The sequence below is a fragment of the Malus domestica genome, chromosome 09 (genome assembly GCF_042453785.1).
Source record: "Malus domestica chromosome 09, GDT2T_hap1".
NCBI lineage: Eukaryota > Viridiplantae > Streptophyta > Magnoliopsida > Rosales > Rosaceae > Malus > Malus domestica.
The window spans coordinates 22,320,895-22,338,617 of record NC_091669.1 but is presented as its reverse complement, the minus strand read 5'-3'; the positions used below and the strand labels follow the sequence as shown (position 1 = coordinate 22,338,617).

The window sequence follows — 17,723 nt, the reverse complement described above, 5'->3', positions numbered from 1 at the left end:
AGCAGCAATTCATCCATGTTTGGGCTGTGTTTGGATGGTTCTGGGACAGCTTCATCCTTCATGTCACCTTCCAAGGTGGTGGCTTCATCGATTTCACTTTCTGCCTTTGAATTTGCAATGTTTGAGTTGGAAAGTTCACTTTGATCTCGAATCTGTGCCATGAATTCCACAATCTGCCCAACTTGCATCTCCAATTCGTCCACTCTTTTGACTCGGTCTTGCATCTCCTGGTTTCGATTTTCTACTCCCTGATTCAAAGAGGTGAGTAACTTATTAAGTGTATCATTATCCAAGGACGTACCTGAATTGAATTGGGTTGATTGTTGTGGTGGCTGTGACGGTTCATATGGCCACTGATAGAACTCTTCTGATGGCGGCAATTGTTCTTCTTTTCGTAAACCCTGCGCTACAGAAATTAGTCCTTCAAGAATTTCATTATAATTCATGGGCATACTTTGATTTGATTGGAATTGTTGTGGGGAATGCTGTGGTGGCTGCATAGGTCTTGAATAGAACTCGTCTTGCTGCCAATATCCACCTTGTTGAAATTGTTGAGGTTCATCCCACATATAATCTGAATTACCTCTCCAATCTGAATTGTAAGCGTTGGAAAAAATGTTGCCCCTCGATTGGTTATGGCCTTGATATCCCCAAACATCTTCATTTGCATAAAATTGAGGACTTTGATAACCTTGCCCATAGGGCACATCAAATGTAGGGACACTTGGCATTGTGGTCCGTTCGGCATTATGAGTCAATTGAGCAGTGAGCTGTGCCAATTGAGCTTGAATGGTCGCAAGTGCCATGTCTCGCTCCATTTGTACCTAAAATCAAAAAATAAATAAATAAATAAATCAAATATCAAAAGTAAAATACACAAACACCAATATAAACATAAACAAAAACAAAAATAAAGGGATTAGCAAGCTAATCCCCGGCAACGGCGCCAAAATTTGATGTGAAAAATAAGTTAACACACAAATTAAACCCTCTTTTGACAGTTGTAGCAAAGTATGTAAGTAGGGATCGTTCTAAACGGGGGATTAGGAGGGATTGCTAATCTATTCTAAATTAATTTAAAAATATTAAATAAGACTCAAGGACACAAAACTAGGCTAAAAACTCTAATAACTCGAAACACACTTAAAATGACTCAAAATAATGAAAACAATTAAATTAAACACTAGGAACTGAAATGGACGGAAATTAAATTAAAAGACTAACAATAAAGAAAACTAACTAAATAATATAATTTAATAATGGATGGATGTTTGGTTTTGATGAAAAGTAAATTAAACTTAATTAAATTACAGAATTGACAAAAACATAAAATTAAGGTAAAATGATAAATGACAAACTAGCTAGAGGGTTCTTCTCCACACATGACACATATGCAACCTAAATTGATTTTCAGTTGTTCTTTCAATAAATTGTAAATCTCAACGCTCCAAATTAACCGTGAATTGCACTAATTAACCCTCAGTTTTTCAACAAGTTATTGGGTTGGATGATTGCATACGACAACCCAAAACATTCCCTACAAGTTCCCTACATGAATTGCATAATAGAGATACAAGCAAGAATCATTAAGTTCTATGAAAAACATAAGCATTGACGAGGCACTCGTTACTATGATTTGCATGAAACTTATGCCAAGAATTTACTTAACGTGATTGTGACTAGCAACCTTTACTACTTGTGAATATAAGTTCATAACGATTAGGTGAAATTCACTTATATTCTAGCATCAAATTCATGCATGTAAATTAAGTATGCATTCTTAATCGACATACAAAAATAAGTTATCAATCAAGCAGTTAAGCAAATTAAATCACAACTCAGAAATCACAACTAAAGGTAATCAATTCATATTACAAATATATTCATGGCTTTGAATTAACCTCTAGCCAAAATAAAATTAGTTACACATTATTAAAACAGAAATAAAATATGAGTTTGGAAGGATTTAACCGAAAGAGAGTGAATGCTTGCTGTGTTCCCTCTGTCCAGATTGCTTCTATCCGTGTCCCTCTCGCTGCCCAAGGGAACTGATGCTCTCGGTGCTGCCAAAGAGGCAGTTTTTGTTTCTTTATCTTTATACCGCAAGCCCCTTCACTGCACTCCCCCGGATTCCTCTCCTCCGTGCTGCAGACAGCACTGCCCTCTATTTTATTTCTTTTGTTTCTTGACTTTGCTGCAAAGGCAGATTGGTTTCTTCACTGCACTCTGACCTTGCTGCAAGAGCAGCGGTTTCTTGTCTCTCTAGCTGCCAAAGAGGCAGCATTTACTTCTTTCCACCGCGAGCACATGCAGCCCTCTGACTTTGCACCGCCAAAAAACCTTTTTTTTTTGCACAGCAGCTGAACACGCTGTAAGGCAGCGCTTATCCTCGTCCGAGGCTAACCTCTCACAGCTGCCAAGGGGAACTGATGCTCTCGGTTCTCTCCTCTGCGTTGCTTCTGTACAGGCTGCAAAAATGCAGCGCCTCTCTCACTCTCTCTCCTGACGTTTCTTCTGCTGCCAAAGGGCCGCCTCTGCCCAGCTGCAAAGGCCGCTTTGTTTCTCCCCACGTCCCCCCTTTATCTATTTTCTTTATTCTTTTTCCGCACCTTCTCCTATCCTTCATGCTTTGCCAGCTGCAACGGCCCGCGTCTCTGCTTTTTCCTGCACGTTCTCTTCCTGGTTTTCCACCTGGCAGCCTCGCTGTCTTCTTCCTATTCCACCTTCCCCCCGAGTCTTCTTTTCACGCCTCCAGCTTCCTCTTTCTATTTTTCTATTCCATCTCTCTCTTGGATCCTTTGGATTCTTTTTCCGTTTCTTTAGTGGACATTCTGTCCACTACTCGTGTAATCATCCTTTCCACTGCCTTTGTTTATTTTGTTTTCTTTCTGTTTCATTTTCTTCTTTTTGCTTAAAATTGATCCTACAACAAAATTAACTACACATTAACACAAGATAAGGTAAACTGCCACAATTTTAACACAAAAACATCACAAAGACTATAGAAATGGATGGTATATATGTATGAAATATATAAGTGATCACTCTTTAAGAAGTAAAATGTCAAGCATAGGGTTTCAACACCTTATCACCCTCAAACAAATGGCCACGCCGAAGTTTCAAATCGCGAAATCAAGCAAATCTTGGAAAAGACTGTGGGGCCAAACCGGAAGGATTGGAGCATGCGTTTAGACGATGCATTGTGGGCGTACCGAACTGCCTACAAAACACCCCTAGGGATGTCTCCATTTCGGCTAGTCTATGGCAAGCCATGTCACTTACCCGTGGAACTAGAGCACAAGGCGCATTGGGCCGTGAAAACATTCAATTTGGACTTAGATGCTGCTGGAATTCATCGGAAGCTCCAATTGAATGAGCTTGAGGAGCTAAGGAATGAAGCATATGAGAATGTCAGAATTTACAAGGAGAAAACAAAGGCGTTTCATGACAAGATGATTAGGGGCAAAACCTTCACCATTGGGCATAAAGTGTTGCTTTTCAATTCTCGTTTACGTTTATTCCCTGGTAAGTTACGTTCTAAGTGGATTGGACCTTTTGTTTGACTAATGTTTTTCCACATGGTGCAGTTCAAGTCCAAAGCTTGAGGAATGGTCAAGAATTCAAGGTAAACGGACATCGATTGAAGCCATATTATGAGAGTGCCATGGGGCAGGTTGTGGAGGAGATCCCATTCCATGCCGTGGGCTCCAATGAGAGATGAATGAGTTCTTCGTCCGGCTGCAAGACGTAAAAGAAAGCGCTACTTGGGAGGCAACCCATGCATTCAACAAAGGAAGACTTAGGAATCACTCCAAGTCCAGATTTGCGTTCCTAAAACCCTTCTCTTTGTTGATTCTTTCTAATCTACCAGTTTAGTTGATTAAGTTGCTGTTTGTGTGTTTAATTTTATTTGGTGTGATTTTATGCTTGAAACATTGAGGACAATGTTTGATTTAAGTGTGGGGGGGGGGGGGTAACTAAGTGTTTTGGATGCAAATTCGTGGGATTTTATCACCCATTACTTATAGACTTGTTCCTTACTGTTTTTAAGTGTTTTAGTGCGTTTTTTATGCAAATTCGTGGGATTTTATCACCCATTACTTATAGATTTGTTCCTTGCTGTTTTTAAGTGTTTTTAAGCAGTTTTGGTGTGTTTTAGTGTGTGTTGACATAAAACTCCGAAAATCACATAAAATTTGAAAAAAGTGTTTTGAAAAGTCTAAAAATAGTGTTTTGAGTCGTTTTTGTGTGTTTGTGTCTAGGGTACCTTCCAACACAATGATGAGGATTCGGTTTGTAATTGCATGGCTGTTAAAAAAAAAGTTATTAACATGGATGAAAGTTTGAATTACTCTTTGCTTATGCTTAGTTGTGGTTATAGCTTATGAATTCACATGCAATCACAAAGGATAAAAATTAGTTTTTGTAACATGCTTGAAGGAAAGAACTCAAACAAACGCTACAACCTTGTGAGACTTGAGCCTAAACGTTTATTTGGAGAGTTAAAATCTGTGCATTATTGTTTTCTAAAGTCGTTGCATGATCTCATTATTCTTTGCTTGGTTACTACTTAGAAGGCGTTTCATCATTTAGTTCCAAATGCTAGAACTCATGCCCATTTCATTCAAAGCATGTGATTGATTTGCATAACACATGTTCAAGTTGAAGTTGTGTAGTGACCACCACCGAAACCAAATTGCCATGTATCCTATTTCATTATATGTTTAAGTTAACCCCATTGAGCCTTGTTAGCCTACATTCGTTGTTAACCCACGTTATCCTCACCTAACCTAGATTAGGACCATCCCTACCCTTGTTCTTGAAGCATAGTAAAACATAATTCAAATTGAATTCCTTTTGATTAATGTATGGCAGAAAACAAGTGTGGGGGAAGTGTTTCTCATGTAAGTAGTGTGCCAAAGGCACGGGTGGAAAGGAAAGAAAAGAAAAATTCGTGCAAAGAAAGAAAGAAAAAAAAAAGAAAAGTGTGAAAAGTATGAAAAAAAGAGTTGAAAAGATGTAAAAAAGAGTTCTAAATTATTGTTGGTTGAAGAAAGGGTCCAAAAAGTTGAATTTGACCCTAAGAGTTGTTTAAATCTTCCCCTTATGTTTAAAAGTGATTTCTGCATTCTAAAGTGAATTCTAAGTCTAGATTTCATTGCTTTGCTTACTATTGCTTTAAGAACGTTTGTTTTCCCCTACCTTTCTTTGTTAGTCAATACCCCAAGCCCCGTTACAACCTTTGACTTCAATCTTGAGTGTTATGTGTTTCAATTTGTGGAGTTTGAATTTGGTATGAGCATATGGTGTCACTGGTTCTCGCGTTTAAGTAGTAGCATTCCATTCATGAGATCATATCTAAACATGTTTATTAACTCCAGAAATTGCGTTCTTTGTGATACATATATGTGAGTGTTCTTTTTCATATCTACATCAATCTTCTCACATATGACTAGTATAGGGTGTGTAGTTAGAAAATCTGAGTGAATATTGAGTGCATACTTTGTAAGGAATTGAGTGAATTCTCTAAGGCATGTTACTACATCGAAAACATTGTTTTAATTGGTTAATTGTGAACAAGTAAGTGGTGATTATGATTAAGTATGTGCTTAAGTGTAAAGATGATTCAAATCTGTGGGGATGATGAGTTTTAACATGTCATGTGCATTGGAAATCCCTGAGGCAAATGTTGGAAGGTTTAGGTTGTGTTTATTTGTTTTGTTTCGTTTTATTTCTTTGTTTTGCTCGAGGACTAGCAAAAGCTAAGTGTGGGGGAATTTGATAGGAGCATATTTATGCGCCTTAGTTAGCTAGTTCTTATGCATTTCTATGGTGTTTTCTTAGTTAAAGTAGTCTTTTAAGCTAGTTTTATGTGTTTTCAGGTTTTAAGGGCAAAGCATATAAAAAAATGCATTTTGGAGCCTTTTGGAGCAAAATGGAGCTTGGAATGAATGTCACATATTTGGAGCCAAGGGTTTGGACGAATTTGAAGACTTGAAGAAATTAGGTTTCCTAATCAACGAAGGATTCCTAATCAATGAAGGATTCCTAATTGCAGATGGATTCCTAATCACATGAGGATTCCTAGAAGAACAAGGATTCCAATTCCAACAAGGATTCCTACTTGAAGTAGGAAAGTTAAGCCAAGGTTTCCTACTTTGGTTTGACCTTTCCTAAGTGTCCCTAAGTGTTATCAACTTTGAAGGTCTTCTAAGTATTCTAGGACATCAAGCACACATTTCTTGCATGGTTTACATCAATGCCGCACCTCACATGCCTTTTCCACAATTCCATCTTCCTTGCCGTGCAAGGGAACCCTTTCCCTTCAGTTTTAGGACATTTAAACCTTTCCCTAAACCTTTCCTACATCACAGCCGCATCCCTTGACCTTTCCTCTTCCTTGCCGTGCAAGGGAGAGTGATTCTTTCCTATTTTCTAAATTAAAACACATTCCTATTGTGTTTTAATGCCTTGCCGCACCCTTTAGCCTATTTTCCCTTAGTTTTCTGATTTGTTTCCTTAATTCTAGAGCTTTAGACTTAATTTCTGTTTACCTAATTAACCTAGGGTTTTATTTCCTAAATCCCTTTAAATAAACATCCTTGTGCAGCCACAAAACATCCCCATTCACTCCCATTCACGCCAGAAATCATCCACCACCTTTGCCGCACCCATCCTTCACCAATCTCCATAGTTTCTGCCCAAAAACACTCCTAGCCGCACCATACATCCATCCTAAACACCATTCCACACTTCTACACCATCCATAACCCCCAAAACCTAATCCATACACTCACCCACTTGTGTGCCGCAGCAAGAAGGAAGAAGGAAGGATCCTTGGATGTTCAAGCTTCATTGTTGGTGCATTCTAGGTGTAATTCGTTTTATGATTTCATTGTGTAATTTCTTTCCCTTTTGTTTTGCTATGAACATGAATGGCTAAACCCCTATTGGTTAGGGGTGATTTCAAAGCCATGACTATGTGTGCAATTTGATTTGATAAATTCCAATTATGAATTCTTGAATCGTGAATGCAATTGGCTTAACTGTTTGATTAATAACTTATTTGTGTTTGTTAATTAGGGGTCGACACTTAATTGGCATGCATAAATATGATGCTAGAATATAAGGATGTTTCACATAATCGTTGCAAACTTATATTCATATGTAGTGAAGGTTGCTAGTCACAATCGCGTTAAGTTCAATTCCTAGCATGAGTGACATGATGTCATAGTTGCAAGTGCTTTGTCATTGCTTATGGTTTTCATTGAACGTAATGATCTTTGATCGTATCTCTATTATGATGTCATGTAGGGGACTTTTGAAGAATGCTTTGGGTTGTCGAATGATGCCATCCAATCCAATAATACAAGGAAAATCTGAGAGTTAGCTAGTGATGTCACGGTTAATTTGGGGCAATGTCGTTCATAATTCTATGAAGGAATAATTGGATATCGAATCGTTTGCATATACGTCATGTGTGGAGAAAGAGCCTCTAACTAATCAATCATCCATTTAGACTCCCAAATTGTTTTACAATCTGTTTTAATTACAAAGTTTGTGTTTTGTTTCAATTTCGTCAAAACCAATCTCCCCTTTATTTTGAAGTCCTAGATTAGTTAGAAAGTGTTTTGGTTTGTGTTTTTAAGTGTTTTGATTCAAGTTAAAACTCAAATTCGTTCAGATTTGTGTTAGAGTTCAAAATTGCCCAGAAAGTGTTTTTAAGGCAGTCTTGAGTCTTTTAGTTGTTGTTTTGAGTTTTTGGTTTGTTTTAGTGTTTTAAATTGTAGTTTTGCATTCTTTGAGTCTAGTTTAGTGCTTTAAACTTTGTTTTTACGTTTTTAAGTCAGTTTTCAAGTGTTTAGCAATCCCTCCTAATCCCCGGTTTAGAACGATCCCTACTTACATACTTTACTACAATTGACAAAAAGAGGGTTTAATTTGTGTGCTTATATATTTCGCATCAGTGAGAAGTGTCAAACTTGGATTAATTACAAGTTTGCCACTCACATATGATGAAGTATAAATTCAACTTTATAGCTTTATTTTCATTTAGGGTTTTTCTTGGTGAAATGAGGTGTAACATTTTCTCTCATTCTCTCTAAAGAGGCCGGCCACCTAGGGAAGAAATAGCTAGCAATCTCTTCTTCCCTAAGTCATCCATTTCACCTTCACATCACATCCTTGGTGAAGAGACTTAGAGACATCAAGCTTTTGATGTTTTGGAGAACAAATCCTCAAATCCTCACAGAAGCAAAGGAGCACTAAAAGGAGGAAAATCACAAGGAAGATCCAAGAAGCAAGGAGGTGACTTGAAGGCCCTCCACTTGGGTGAATCCCTTGTGTAATCAAGGATGAGCTTCAAGGGTAAAGAAACTCTAAATCTTTCCTTCTCTTTAATGTTGTTAAAGAGTTTATTGGTTCACCATATACTAGGCTTTGAAAGTCATGGGTTTTATGAATTGTTTTTTAATGCATGCCTACTTTAATGTGTTAATAGTTTGCATATGTATTCAAATGTTCTTACTTGTTCTTAGCTAGGACAAAATTTTTCCTTCAAGTGGTATCAGAGCCTAGGCCTAGTTTATGGTGAATCCTTTTGGGTTTTGTGATTTTTCATGATTTGTGATTTAAATGTTGTAAATGTTACAAGCTTTGTTCTTGCTTTGAATATAAATTTTGCTTGAAAATTTAGCATCTCAAATGTTGTAGATGTATTTCATTTAAGCATGAATATTGGAACTAAAATTTGGTGCCATGTTTGTTGGGAAATTCGGCCAAATCCAAAGGGTGATTTTTTGGGTTCATGTTTGTCTTGTTAAAATGGTTTTATAGTGACTTTTGGAACCCCTAAGTACCCTAGGATATTAACCCTCTTTTGTGTTGTGAAAATTTGAGTTTTGGTGAGTGAAAACATTAATGGAGCTATTATGAGTTTTCATGAGTGTTCTTCAATGTTCTTGAAGTTCTTGCCAAGAACAAAAAGGTTTGGAGTTTTGATTCAAAAATTTAATGTTTTTCATAAAGTTTTGGTTTATATTTGATGGGTGATGGTTATTGGTGAAGGATAATAAATGTCTTTAGGGGGCGTTTGTTGCGCCGGACTGTCTCGGACTGGACTAGCTGCAGGGACTAAGCTGGACTGGCTTAGACTAGACTAAGCTGGACTAACTTAGTGAAGCGTTTGGTGCAGTGTCGGACTAAGAAGCAGGATTATAAAAATAGTACTGTTCATCAGATTTGTGTTTGCTTACACTAGGACTACAAATTTTTGCCATTGTGTAATAAAGTAATGCTACAAATGTCATGAGAAGATACTTGTGTAATAGAGTAATCCTAAACTTTATGCAATAAAAGCGAACATTAACTAATGATAGTTTTCTTGGATTATAGAGTTTAAGAAAACGGAACTCATATTAGATATTTGTCTGAAGCAAGTAAAATTGCCATGGAAAATGTCACTTAAGTTCTTCACGTGCATGATATATGGTGTTCTGGTTCTCTGTTGGGTGAAGATGACTAGGATCCAATGGTGGTAGGGTTTTGAAGGAAGGGGAAACGTGAGTACTAATACTTTGGTTTCAAGAATCCTCCAAGTGTACCCAACAAACCTTGCTCAAAAGAAAAGAAGATAGAAAAGCATGGTAATTAAACATGCTATAAGGGCCGCCTCTTTTTCCATGTGGCATAATTCATAGCTAACTAGCTTAACAAGCAAGAGCAAGTACATAAGAAGATACTTGTGACAAGTTAATCTTTGCCCTTAAAACATCATTCACTAAAATTTCATCCAGGATATTTTACAAAATACTAGTGAACTATAGTATACCATTCAAAAGTAGATCTCCATAATTTACAAACTCCTAGTTAACATTAGCCAAAATACTTCATAGTGGAAAGCTAAGTTATAAGTCATAACCTAAGATTGTACGATTAATAAAATACATCCATATCAAAAGGCACCATATAATATACTCATCTGCTTGCTTTGTCGCTTAAAAGCCTTTGGACAAACACTTTCTTGAGTTCCGGTTTGATTGCCCTGAACACTCGCACATTTTTTGGTTTATCCAAATAAGAGACAATGCATCAATTTGATCCATAGGAGAAAGACCCATTTCTTCAAGTTCGTTAGCTATGTCACTATGATCTGGAGTACCTTGAACTAAAGCTTCAGTTACCATTTGCATCCTCTTCCCACTTTCAACATAAAATTCTTTCAGTCCACTGATAATTGCCTCGGTTCCATCACTTGAACTTCCCACACCTCTTTTCCTCTTTCGTTGGCTATTTTCAGATGGGATGCTTTGTTGGCTTTGTTCGTTCATTGAAGAAACAACATTTTCACCTCCAATATCACTTGCACCAACCTGATCATGACTTTGTTCCTCCACCATTTCAGCAGGGGTTTCGGCTACATTACCCGTAGCCCGATCTTTTCCAAATATATATGCAAATCTATCATACAGTGGAAAAGGTTTGCTTCTCCATCCATCGGCTTCTTTATTTTTCTAAGATTATATCAACATAGCAAAATTAAAATTGAGCATGCGTAACAAATATAGCAGCAAGAACAAAACTAATGTATAAATAAAATAGGATATGAACCTGCACATAAGTTTGCCATGCGTCATCACTGTCAACTTCAACGCACTTTTTGACATCATTCCATGCAAATCCACTTGTGTTTATCATGTCAATGACCATACTATATGTTTTTTTCCATTTCTTCAACTTTGACTCAATATGTGGAGTTGCTTTTATATTTGAATGAGGACATAAAACATTGACAGCTTTCGCTATTTCAATCAAAGTACCTTGTTTGAAAGCACCGGTGTCACACCGTTGCTTCCGAGCAACAAAATCCTCAAGAACGGATAGTAATACTTCTTCCTCAAATGCTTCCCATTTACGCCTTCTTCCTTTTGGCTCTTGAGTAGCATTCAAAATATTGTCTTTATCCATACCTAAACAAAAAATATTTGAATGTACTAAAATACAATACAAATAATCAATTTGCATAATATCCAATCAATTTGCATAATATCTAAATAATTTGCATACCATCCAATCAATAAAAAAGTTTTAACATTCACTTATGAGCAATCTAACAATTATGCTAATATCCAACAAATGCATGATAAAAAGGAATACTAAAATAAAATGTTATCATTAACACATATAGCTAGTTCGGTTGCTGGTTCCTAATTGCTCTCCACTCATCATACATTTCCTGAGCCATGGCATTCCTCTTTGCAGTCCACTGGTTAGATGTTTCAACACTACCAACATATTCACCTTCTTCGGTATTTTGTCCATCTTGTATTATTGGCAAATTTTCCAGTGGATCTACAGACATCTCTTGCCTAATAAGATTGTGTAGTAGGCAACAAGCGGTAATTATTCGACCTTGTGTCCTTATCGGATAGAAAGATGGACTTCTTAGTATCGACCACCTTCCTTTTAGCAAGCCAAAACAACGTTCAATTACATTCCTTGCCTTAGAATGCTTCATGTTAAAATACTCTTCCTTATTAGAAGGCGTTCGTCCCTCCCATTCAGATAAATGATAAGGTATTCCTCTATAGGGTGCAAGGAATCCTTCACCATTTGTATAACCACCATCTACAAGGTAATAATAACCTAATAATAAAAAAAACGTTATTAGTGTTTTGTAGTTGACAAACAAAATGAGACCTAACTTACAAAGTTGAGACTAACTAATACTCTTACCCGTTGGTACCTTAAAACCATTAGGCCTAGTAATTGCATCATGTAGCACTCTAGAGTCTGATGCGGAACCCTCCCACCCCAGAAACACATATATGAACTGCATATCTCTTAAACACACACCTAACACATTAGTTGCGACTCGACCCTTTCTTGTTCAGTATCTTGGTTTGTCAATTTCATGTACATGCACATCAATGTGTGTTCCATCTATTGCTCCCAAGCAATTCTAAAAAAAAATAAAATAAGCTTTTGTTAATTTATACAAAGGGAATGAAGAGTAAAAGCTTAGGGAAAATGAAAAAAAATTATCATACCTTAAAACATCGCCACCTAGGATCTGTAGAATCAATAGGCACATGCTGAGGGACTTTTAGTAGGATACCTTGTAATCGCAAAATTCCTTGCAATACGCTATTGAAATACCTACTTATAGTCTCTCCCGACCTATAAAATCTACCGCCAACACTACGATTCTTAGTATGATGTGCTAGTATTTGTAAAGTCATACACACCTGCTCCTCTACAGACACCAAACCATCAGTTTTTACCCTCCCATCTTGACGAAGTAAGTCACATAATATGGAAAAAGTCCTTCTATCCATTCTCAATTCGTTGACACATTCAATATCAGTATTCCCTATTATACCATTCAGATAACACAAACTAATCTCTCGTCTAACAAGTGAACGGTTAGTCAAAGTGGGTCGTTCAACATGTCTCTGTTTGGCCCTTACCATCATCAACACAAGAATCGTACAAATGCAAATTGTCTCTAAATGAGACATCTCTAACAATAAGATCAATAAAAGCTTCCTTCGATCCATATCTATCCAAACACAAAAAAAAAGGAAAATTAAATAAGGACATTATATATGTAATATTTACTGTTATTAAGGGTGATGGAAATGAAGTGATTATGATACAAAATGAACTAGATCAAAATAAACGGTATACAAAGAATTCTGAAACAAGTAACTGCATTAACAGCCCAAAAAATAACCAGCCAAGTCACAATTAATGTTGGATCAACAAAAAAAAATAACCAGTCAAGTCACAATTGCTAGGCATTGCATGTCAAGAGGGAAATTAAAGGACACCTGTAATGTAGTAGCCTTAGCCTTATCCTTCCGTTTATGCTCCTCTTATCTGCAACCACCAACCACAGAATATTGCAGTTCAGCATACAAAACATTCACATTGTAATATCATGGTTATAAACTAAATACACACACACGCAGACACACACACTTACAGAGCACACACATACACTTACAGTGCAGAACACACACACACACTCACAGACCAACTAAAGATACACACACACAGAAACACACCAACTAAACTCACATACCACAAAAAAAACATCCATTCTAGTTCAAGATCAAAAGATGAGCAATTAAGTAAGGACAAAAATAGTTCAAACTGGACACTAATCTTTTGAATGAAACTCAACAGCAACATGAGGAGAAAAGCAGAGAGATTGTTGCAGGGAGGACTTCCAGTTGGAACAAAAATTCTAGACACACACACAGTACACAAACACACACACACATAGAAATTACACACACACACACATAGTAAACAAACACACACACACACCCCCCCACGTTAATGAGTACACACAAACACACACACACACAGTACACAAACACACACACATACAGTACACACACACACACAGAAATTAATCACACTCACACACACCCCCCCCCCCACGTTAATGAGTACACACAAACACACACACACACACACACACACACACACAGTACACAAACACACACACACACAGAGTACACAAACACACACACACACAGAAATTACACATACACACACACACAGTACACAAACACACACACACAGAAATTAATCACACACATACACACCCCCCCCCCACGTTAATGAGTACACAAAAACACACACACACACACAGAGTACACACAAACACACAGAAATTAATCACACACACAGTAGACAAACATACACACACACACATAAAGTAATCACACACAGTAGACAAACACACACACACACACACACACCGCCCCCCCCCCCCCCACGTTAATGAGTACACACAAACACACACACGCACACACAGAAATTACACACACACACAGAGTACACACACACACACACACAAACACAAATTACACACACAGTACACACACACATAGACAGTACACAAACACACACACACACAGTACACACACACACACAGAAATTACACACACACAGAGAAATTAATCACACACACACACACACCCCCCACGTTAATGAGTACACACAAACACACACACACACAGTACACAAACACACACACACAGAGTACACACACACACACACAGTACACAAACACACACACACACAGAAATTAATCACACGCACAATAGACAAACACACACACACACACACATAAATTAATCACACACACAGTAGACAAACACATACACACACACACACCCCCCCCCACGTTAATGAGTACACACAAACACACACACACACACACAGAAATTACACGCACACACACAGAGTACACACACACACACACACACAAATTACACACACACAGTACACACACACATAGACAGTACACAAACACACACACACACACAGTACACACACACACATACACACACAGTACACACACACACACACACAGAAATTACACACACACACACACAGTACACAAACACACACACACAGAAATTAATCACACACACACACCCCCCCCCACGTTAATAAGTACACACAAACACACACACACACACGGAGAAATTACACACACACACACACACAGTACACAAACACACACACACACACACACACATAAATTACACACACGCACAGTACACAAACACACACACACAGAGAAATTACACACACACACACACACACACAGTACACAAACACACACACACACACAGAAATTACACACACACACACACAGTACACAAACACACACACAGACAGAAATTAATCACACACACACACACACCCCCCACGTTAATGAGTACACACAAACACACACACACACACACACACAGAAAGTTATAAAGAAACGAAATGAAAGAAGAATTAAAAAAATGAAAACAAAAACTTAAGAGAAAAGAGAAATGCACAATCAAGTTATCCATGCTCAGTGACATTAGAATATGCAAACAGAATAATTGACCTCATCATCCAGAAAAGTTAAGCTAAAGAAACGCAAATGTTTCGATATGAGCTAAAGCATACCAAAACAACTATGCCCAGTTATGTTCGATTAACCTAATTTGGCAGTGAAAGGCCTTCTAGTGAATGACATGACTTTAACACTAAATCGAGAAGAGGAAACTCTTCTGCACTAACTCATCAATTCATCCTAATTTGGCAGATATAAACATACAGTGAAACAGGTGCTTGGAGAGAGTATGCTTGGAGACGAGGATTTTTGGTAATGACATACACATAAATTACACACACACACAGAGACACACACACACACACACACGCAGACACACACACGCACAGAGTACTCTCATAGTTGAAACCCCAATTTTTAAAAATCGAAAACAACATGTGGGTAGGACTTCCAAGTTTTACAACTTTGACATCCTAAATTCCCAAGTTCCATCTCATCTTATGAAAAGCCCAAATTCTAATTTCAATTTCACCTAAATATCAAAACCCTAATTTATTCAAGTGCAGATCTCTATGATTCAAAAATTATCAAACCCAAAACAATCAAATCAAATAAAGCTCAGTAAAATTACCATCTGCAACACAAATACATGAAATTAATAGAAGAATCGAAGTTTACCGTACAACTCAGATGAGGGCGAGCAGATGCAGAGACAGGAAGACGCTCAGATGAGGGTGAGGAGGACGAAGATGAGAGAGCACGGCAACGACGACGTTGAGGGAACGTAGAGATGAGGACGAAGGGAAGACAGGACGAAGGGAAGGCAGAAAATCTCTCGGTTTCCTCTGGCTTACGAATCCGCCCAATTTTGGGGTTGCTCGTTAAGAACGGCTAAGGAGGTCCTTAGTCCAAGCGAGTTCGGGTTAAGCTCATTAAAGCTAATCCGGATGCACACCAAACGTCGGACTATAGTCTAGTCCAGTCCAAGCCCTCTTAATCCTGTCAAACAAACGTGCCCTTAATGTTAGACAAAAATCTCTTACAAACCATCTTAATCACCTTTAACCTCACCTACTAAAATCAACTTGCAAAAACTTTTTAAAATTTTTTGACTTCTCTCCAAAAACCGGCCACCCTATAGAAAAGGGTATTTTAGGGCCTTTTGTGCAATTACATAAAGTTTTGATACTTTTGTGTATTTGCATTTTGGCCCAAAAGTTTACGTTTTTACGTTAAGGCCCAAAAACTCTAAAGGACAAATTGTTTTGCTCCTTTAATGATGTTTTTACATTATTAAAATTTTGGGTTCTAGTTGTAATTACATAAAGTTGTGGACTCTTGTGTTTTTACAAAGTGGCCCCAAAAGTTTTTGTTTATTAAATAATGGCCCAATTGTTGAGGTCATTGTTTTTGGCCCAAATAAGATGAGAACAAAATAGTTTTGTCTCTTTAAATGAGAATTGGATTTTCATTTTATTTAGTTCCATTTAAATCAATTCTATGAATCCGAAAACCAATTGTTTAAGTTGCTTTCTTAGTTAATGTGATTGATTAAGAAAATGGTGATTATGAACCAAAGGCCTCGATAATTGAGCTATGTGATTGGCCGCTTTACATTATGAATGTTTGGGTTAAGTAGTTTAGATTTGAATGTAATTTGATTAATTCAATTTGTTGTAAATGGACATAAGTCCATCTTATGTGTTGTAAAAGGGCATAAACCCTTCTTATTATTTCATGTATTCCTTTTTGTTTAAATGTATGCAAATTGGAATAGTTGGGTCCAACGCCCAATAGGAAATAACGGTTTAATTAGATTAAACGCGTAACTAAAATCAACAACTATCTACCTTAAACCCAAGGTCCAACACAAGGCTTGTGTTGGATCAAATCAAACGGTTCATAATCATCCTAAAACCTAATATGACTATATAGTCCATATGAGGATGCAATGCGTTCGTTAGTAGTTCCATATAGTCTCGCTTGTTTCAACGAAACAGTGGGAGTATTATATGCTACTAATTCATATTAACTTGGACTAATAGTTGTGATAGGCCCAAGTTCTTTTAATAAGATTAAAATGATTTTGATGTAGCCCAACACTACTCCCTCAACAAAACAAATATTAAGTTGATAAGCGAGAGATGTTTTGAACATCTCTTCGTAGGCCTTCCACCATGGTGGGCTTCAATTGTTTGTGACTCATACACCGTATTCGTCCAGTTCTGGGGTATGCAAAGTACGTGCTTACATTCAGGAGAAGCCTATAAACATATGATGAAGTGAAGGTAGGCAACGAGTATGGTCAATATGATATTCTTCTGAGGCCATTCTTGAACCCCTACTTGAACTAGCATGGTGGGAATGACTTAACTAAGTGCAATGGTGCTAATATGATATTCTTCTGAGGCATCATTCTCTAGAGGCCAAACTAGATGGGTAATTACAAAAGTTGTAAATGGCTAAAGCGTTATCCTCTCATCATTATTGTTGCTAGCCAATATGATATTCTTCTGAGGTGGGCTTGGTAATTGTGAGTCTCCCATACCCCGCTTAGAGTTCAAAATAACTCTCGAATTCCATTGAGGGATGTGGAATTTGCCAAAAATAGTGGGTGGTACTATTTGATTTAAGACCCAATCAAGTAGTTTTAAAACAAACAATCTAATACGATTTCTGTTATGTTATGTAGTTAACGACATGCCTAAAATAATACCCACCATTATACTTGACAAAAGGGGCCTTAGGGGCCAACGTTTCCTTGCTTGGTATCGCCACATTGAGAATGTCTCAAAGGTGAAAGACATATTGTATGTGCTTAAGCAATCCCCTCTTCATGTACCTCCTACGAAACTAGCTTCAAAGGAGGAGT

The 17,723-nt window shown here is 37.4% G+C and overlaps 1 protein-coding gene and 1 long non-coding RNA gene across 2 annotated transcripts; one reads left to right on the top strand and one right to left on the bottom strand.

Moving 5' to 3' along the window:
• The first annotated feature begins 3,239 nt into the window (after positions 1–3,239).
• On the top strand, positions 3,240–3,721 carry LOC139187840 (uncharacterized). The gene is made up of 2 exons (XM_070804445.1): positions 3,240–3,525; positions 3,588–3,721. Exons 1-2 carry the CDS (start codon positions 3,240–3,242, stop codon positions 3,719–3,721), a joined length of 420 nt encoding a protein of 139 aa, XP_070660546.1.
• Positions 3,722–11,071: 7,350 nt separating this feature from the next.
• On the bottom strand, positions 11,072–11,810 carry LOC139187947 (uncharacterized). The gene is made up of 2 exons (XR_011570988.1): positions 11,734–11,810; positions 11,072–11,643 (listed from the first exon to the last, which is right to left on the bottom strand). It is a non-coding gene; the product is annotated as an uncharacterized lncRNA (long non-coding RNA).
• Between the last annotated feature and the right edge of the window lie 5,913 nt (positions 11,811–17,723).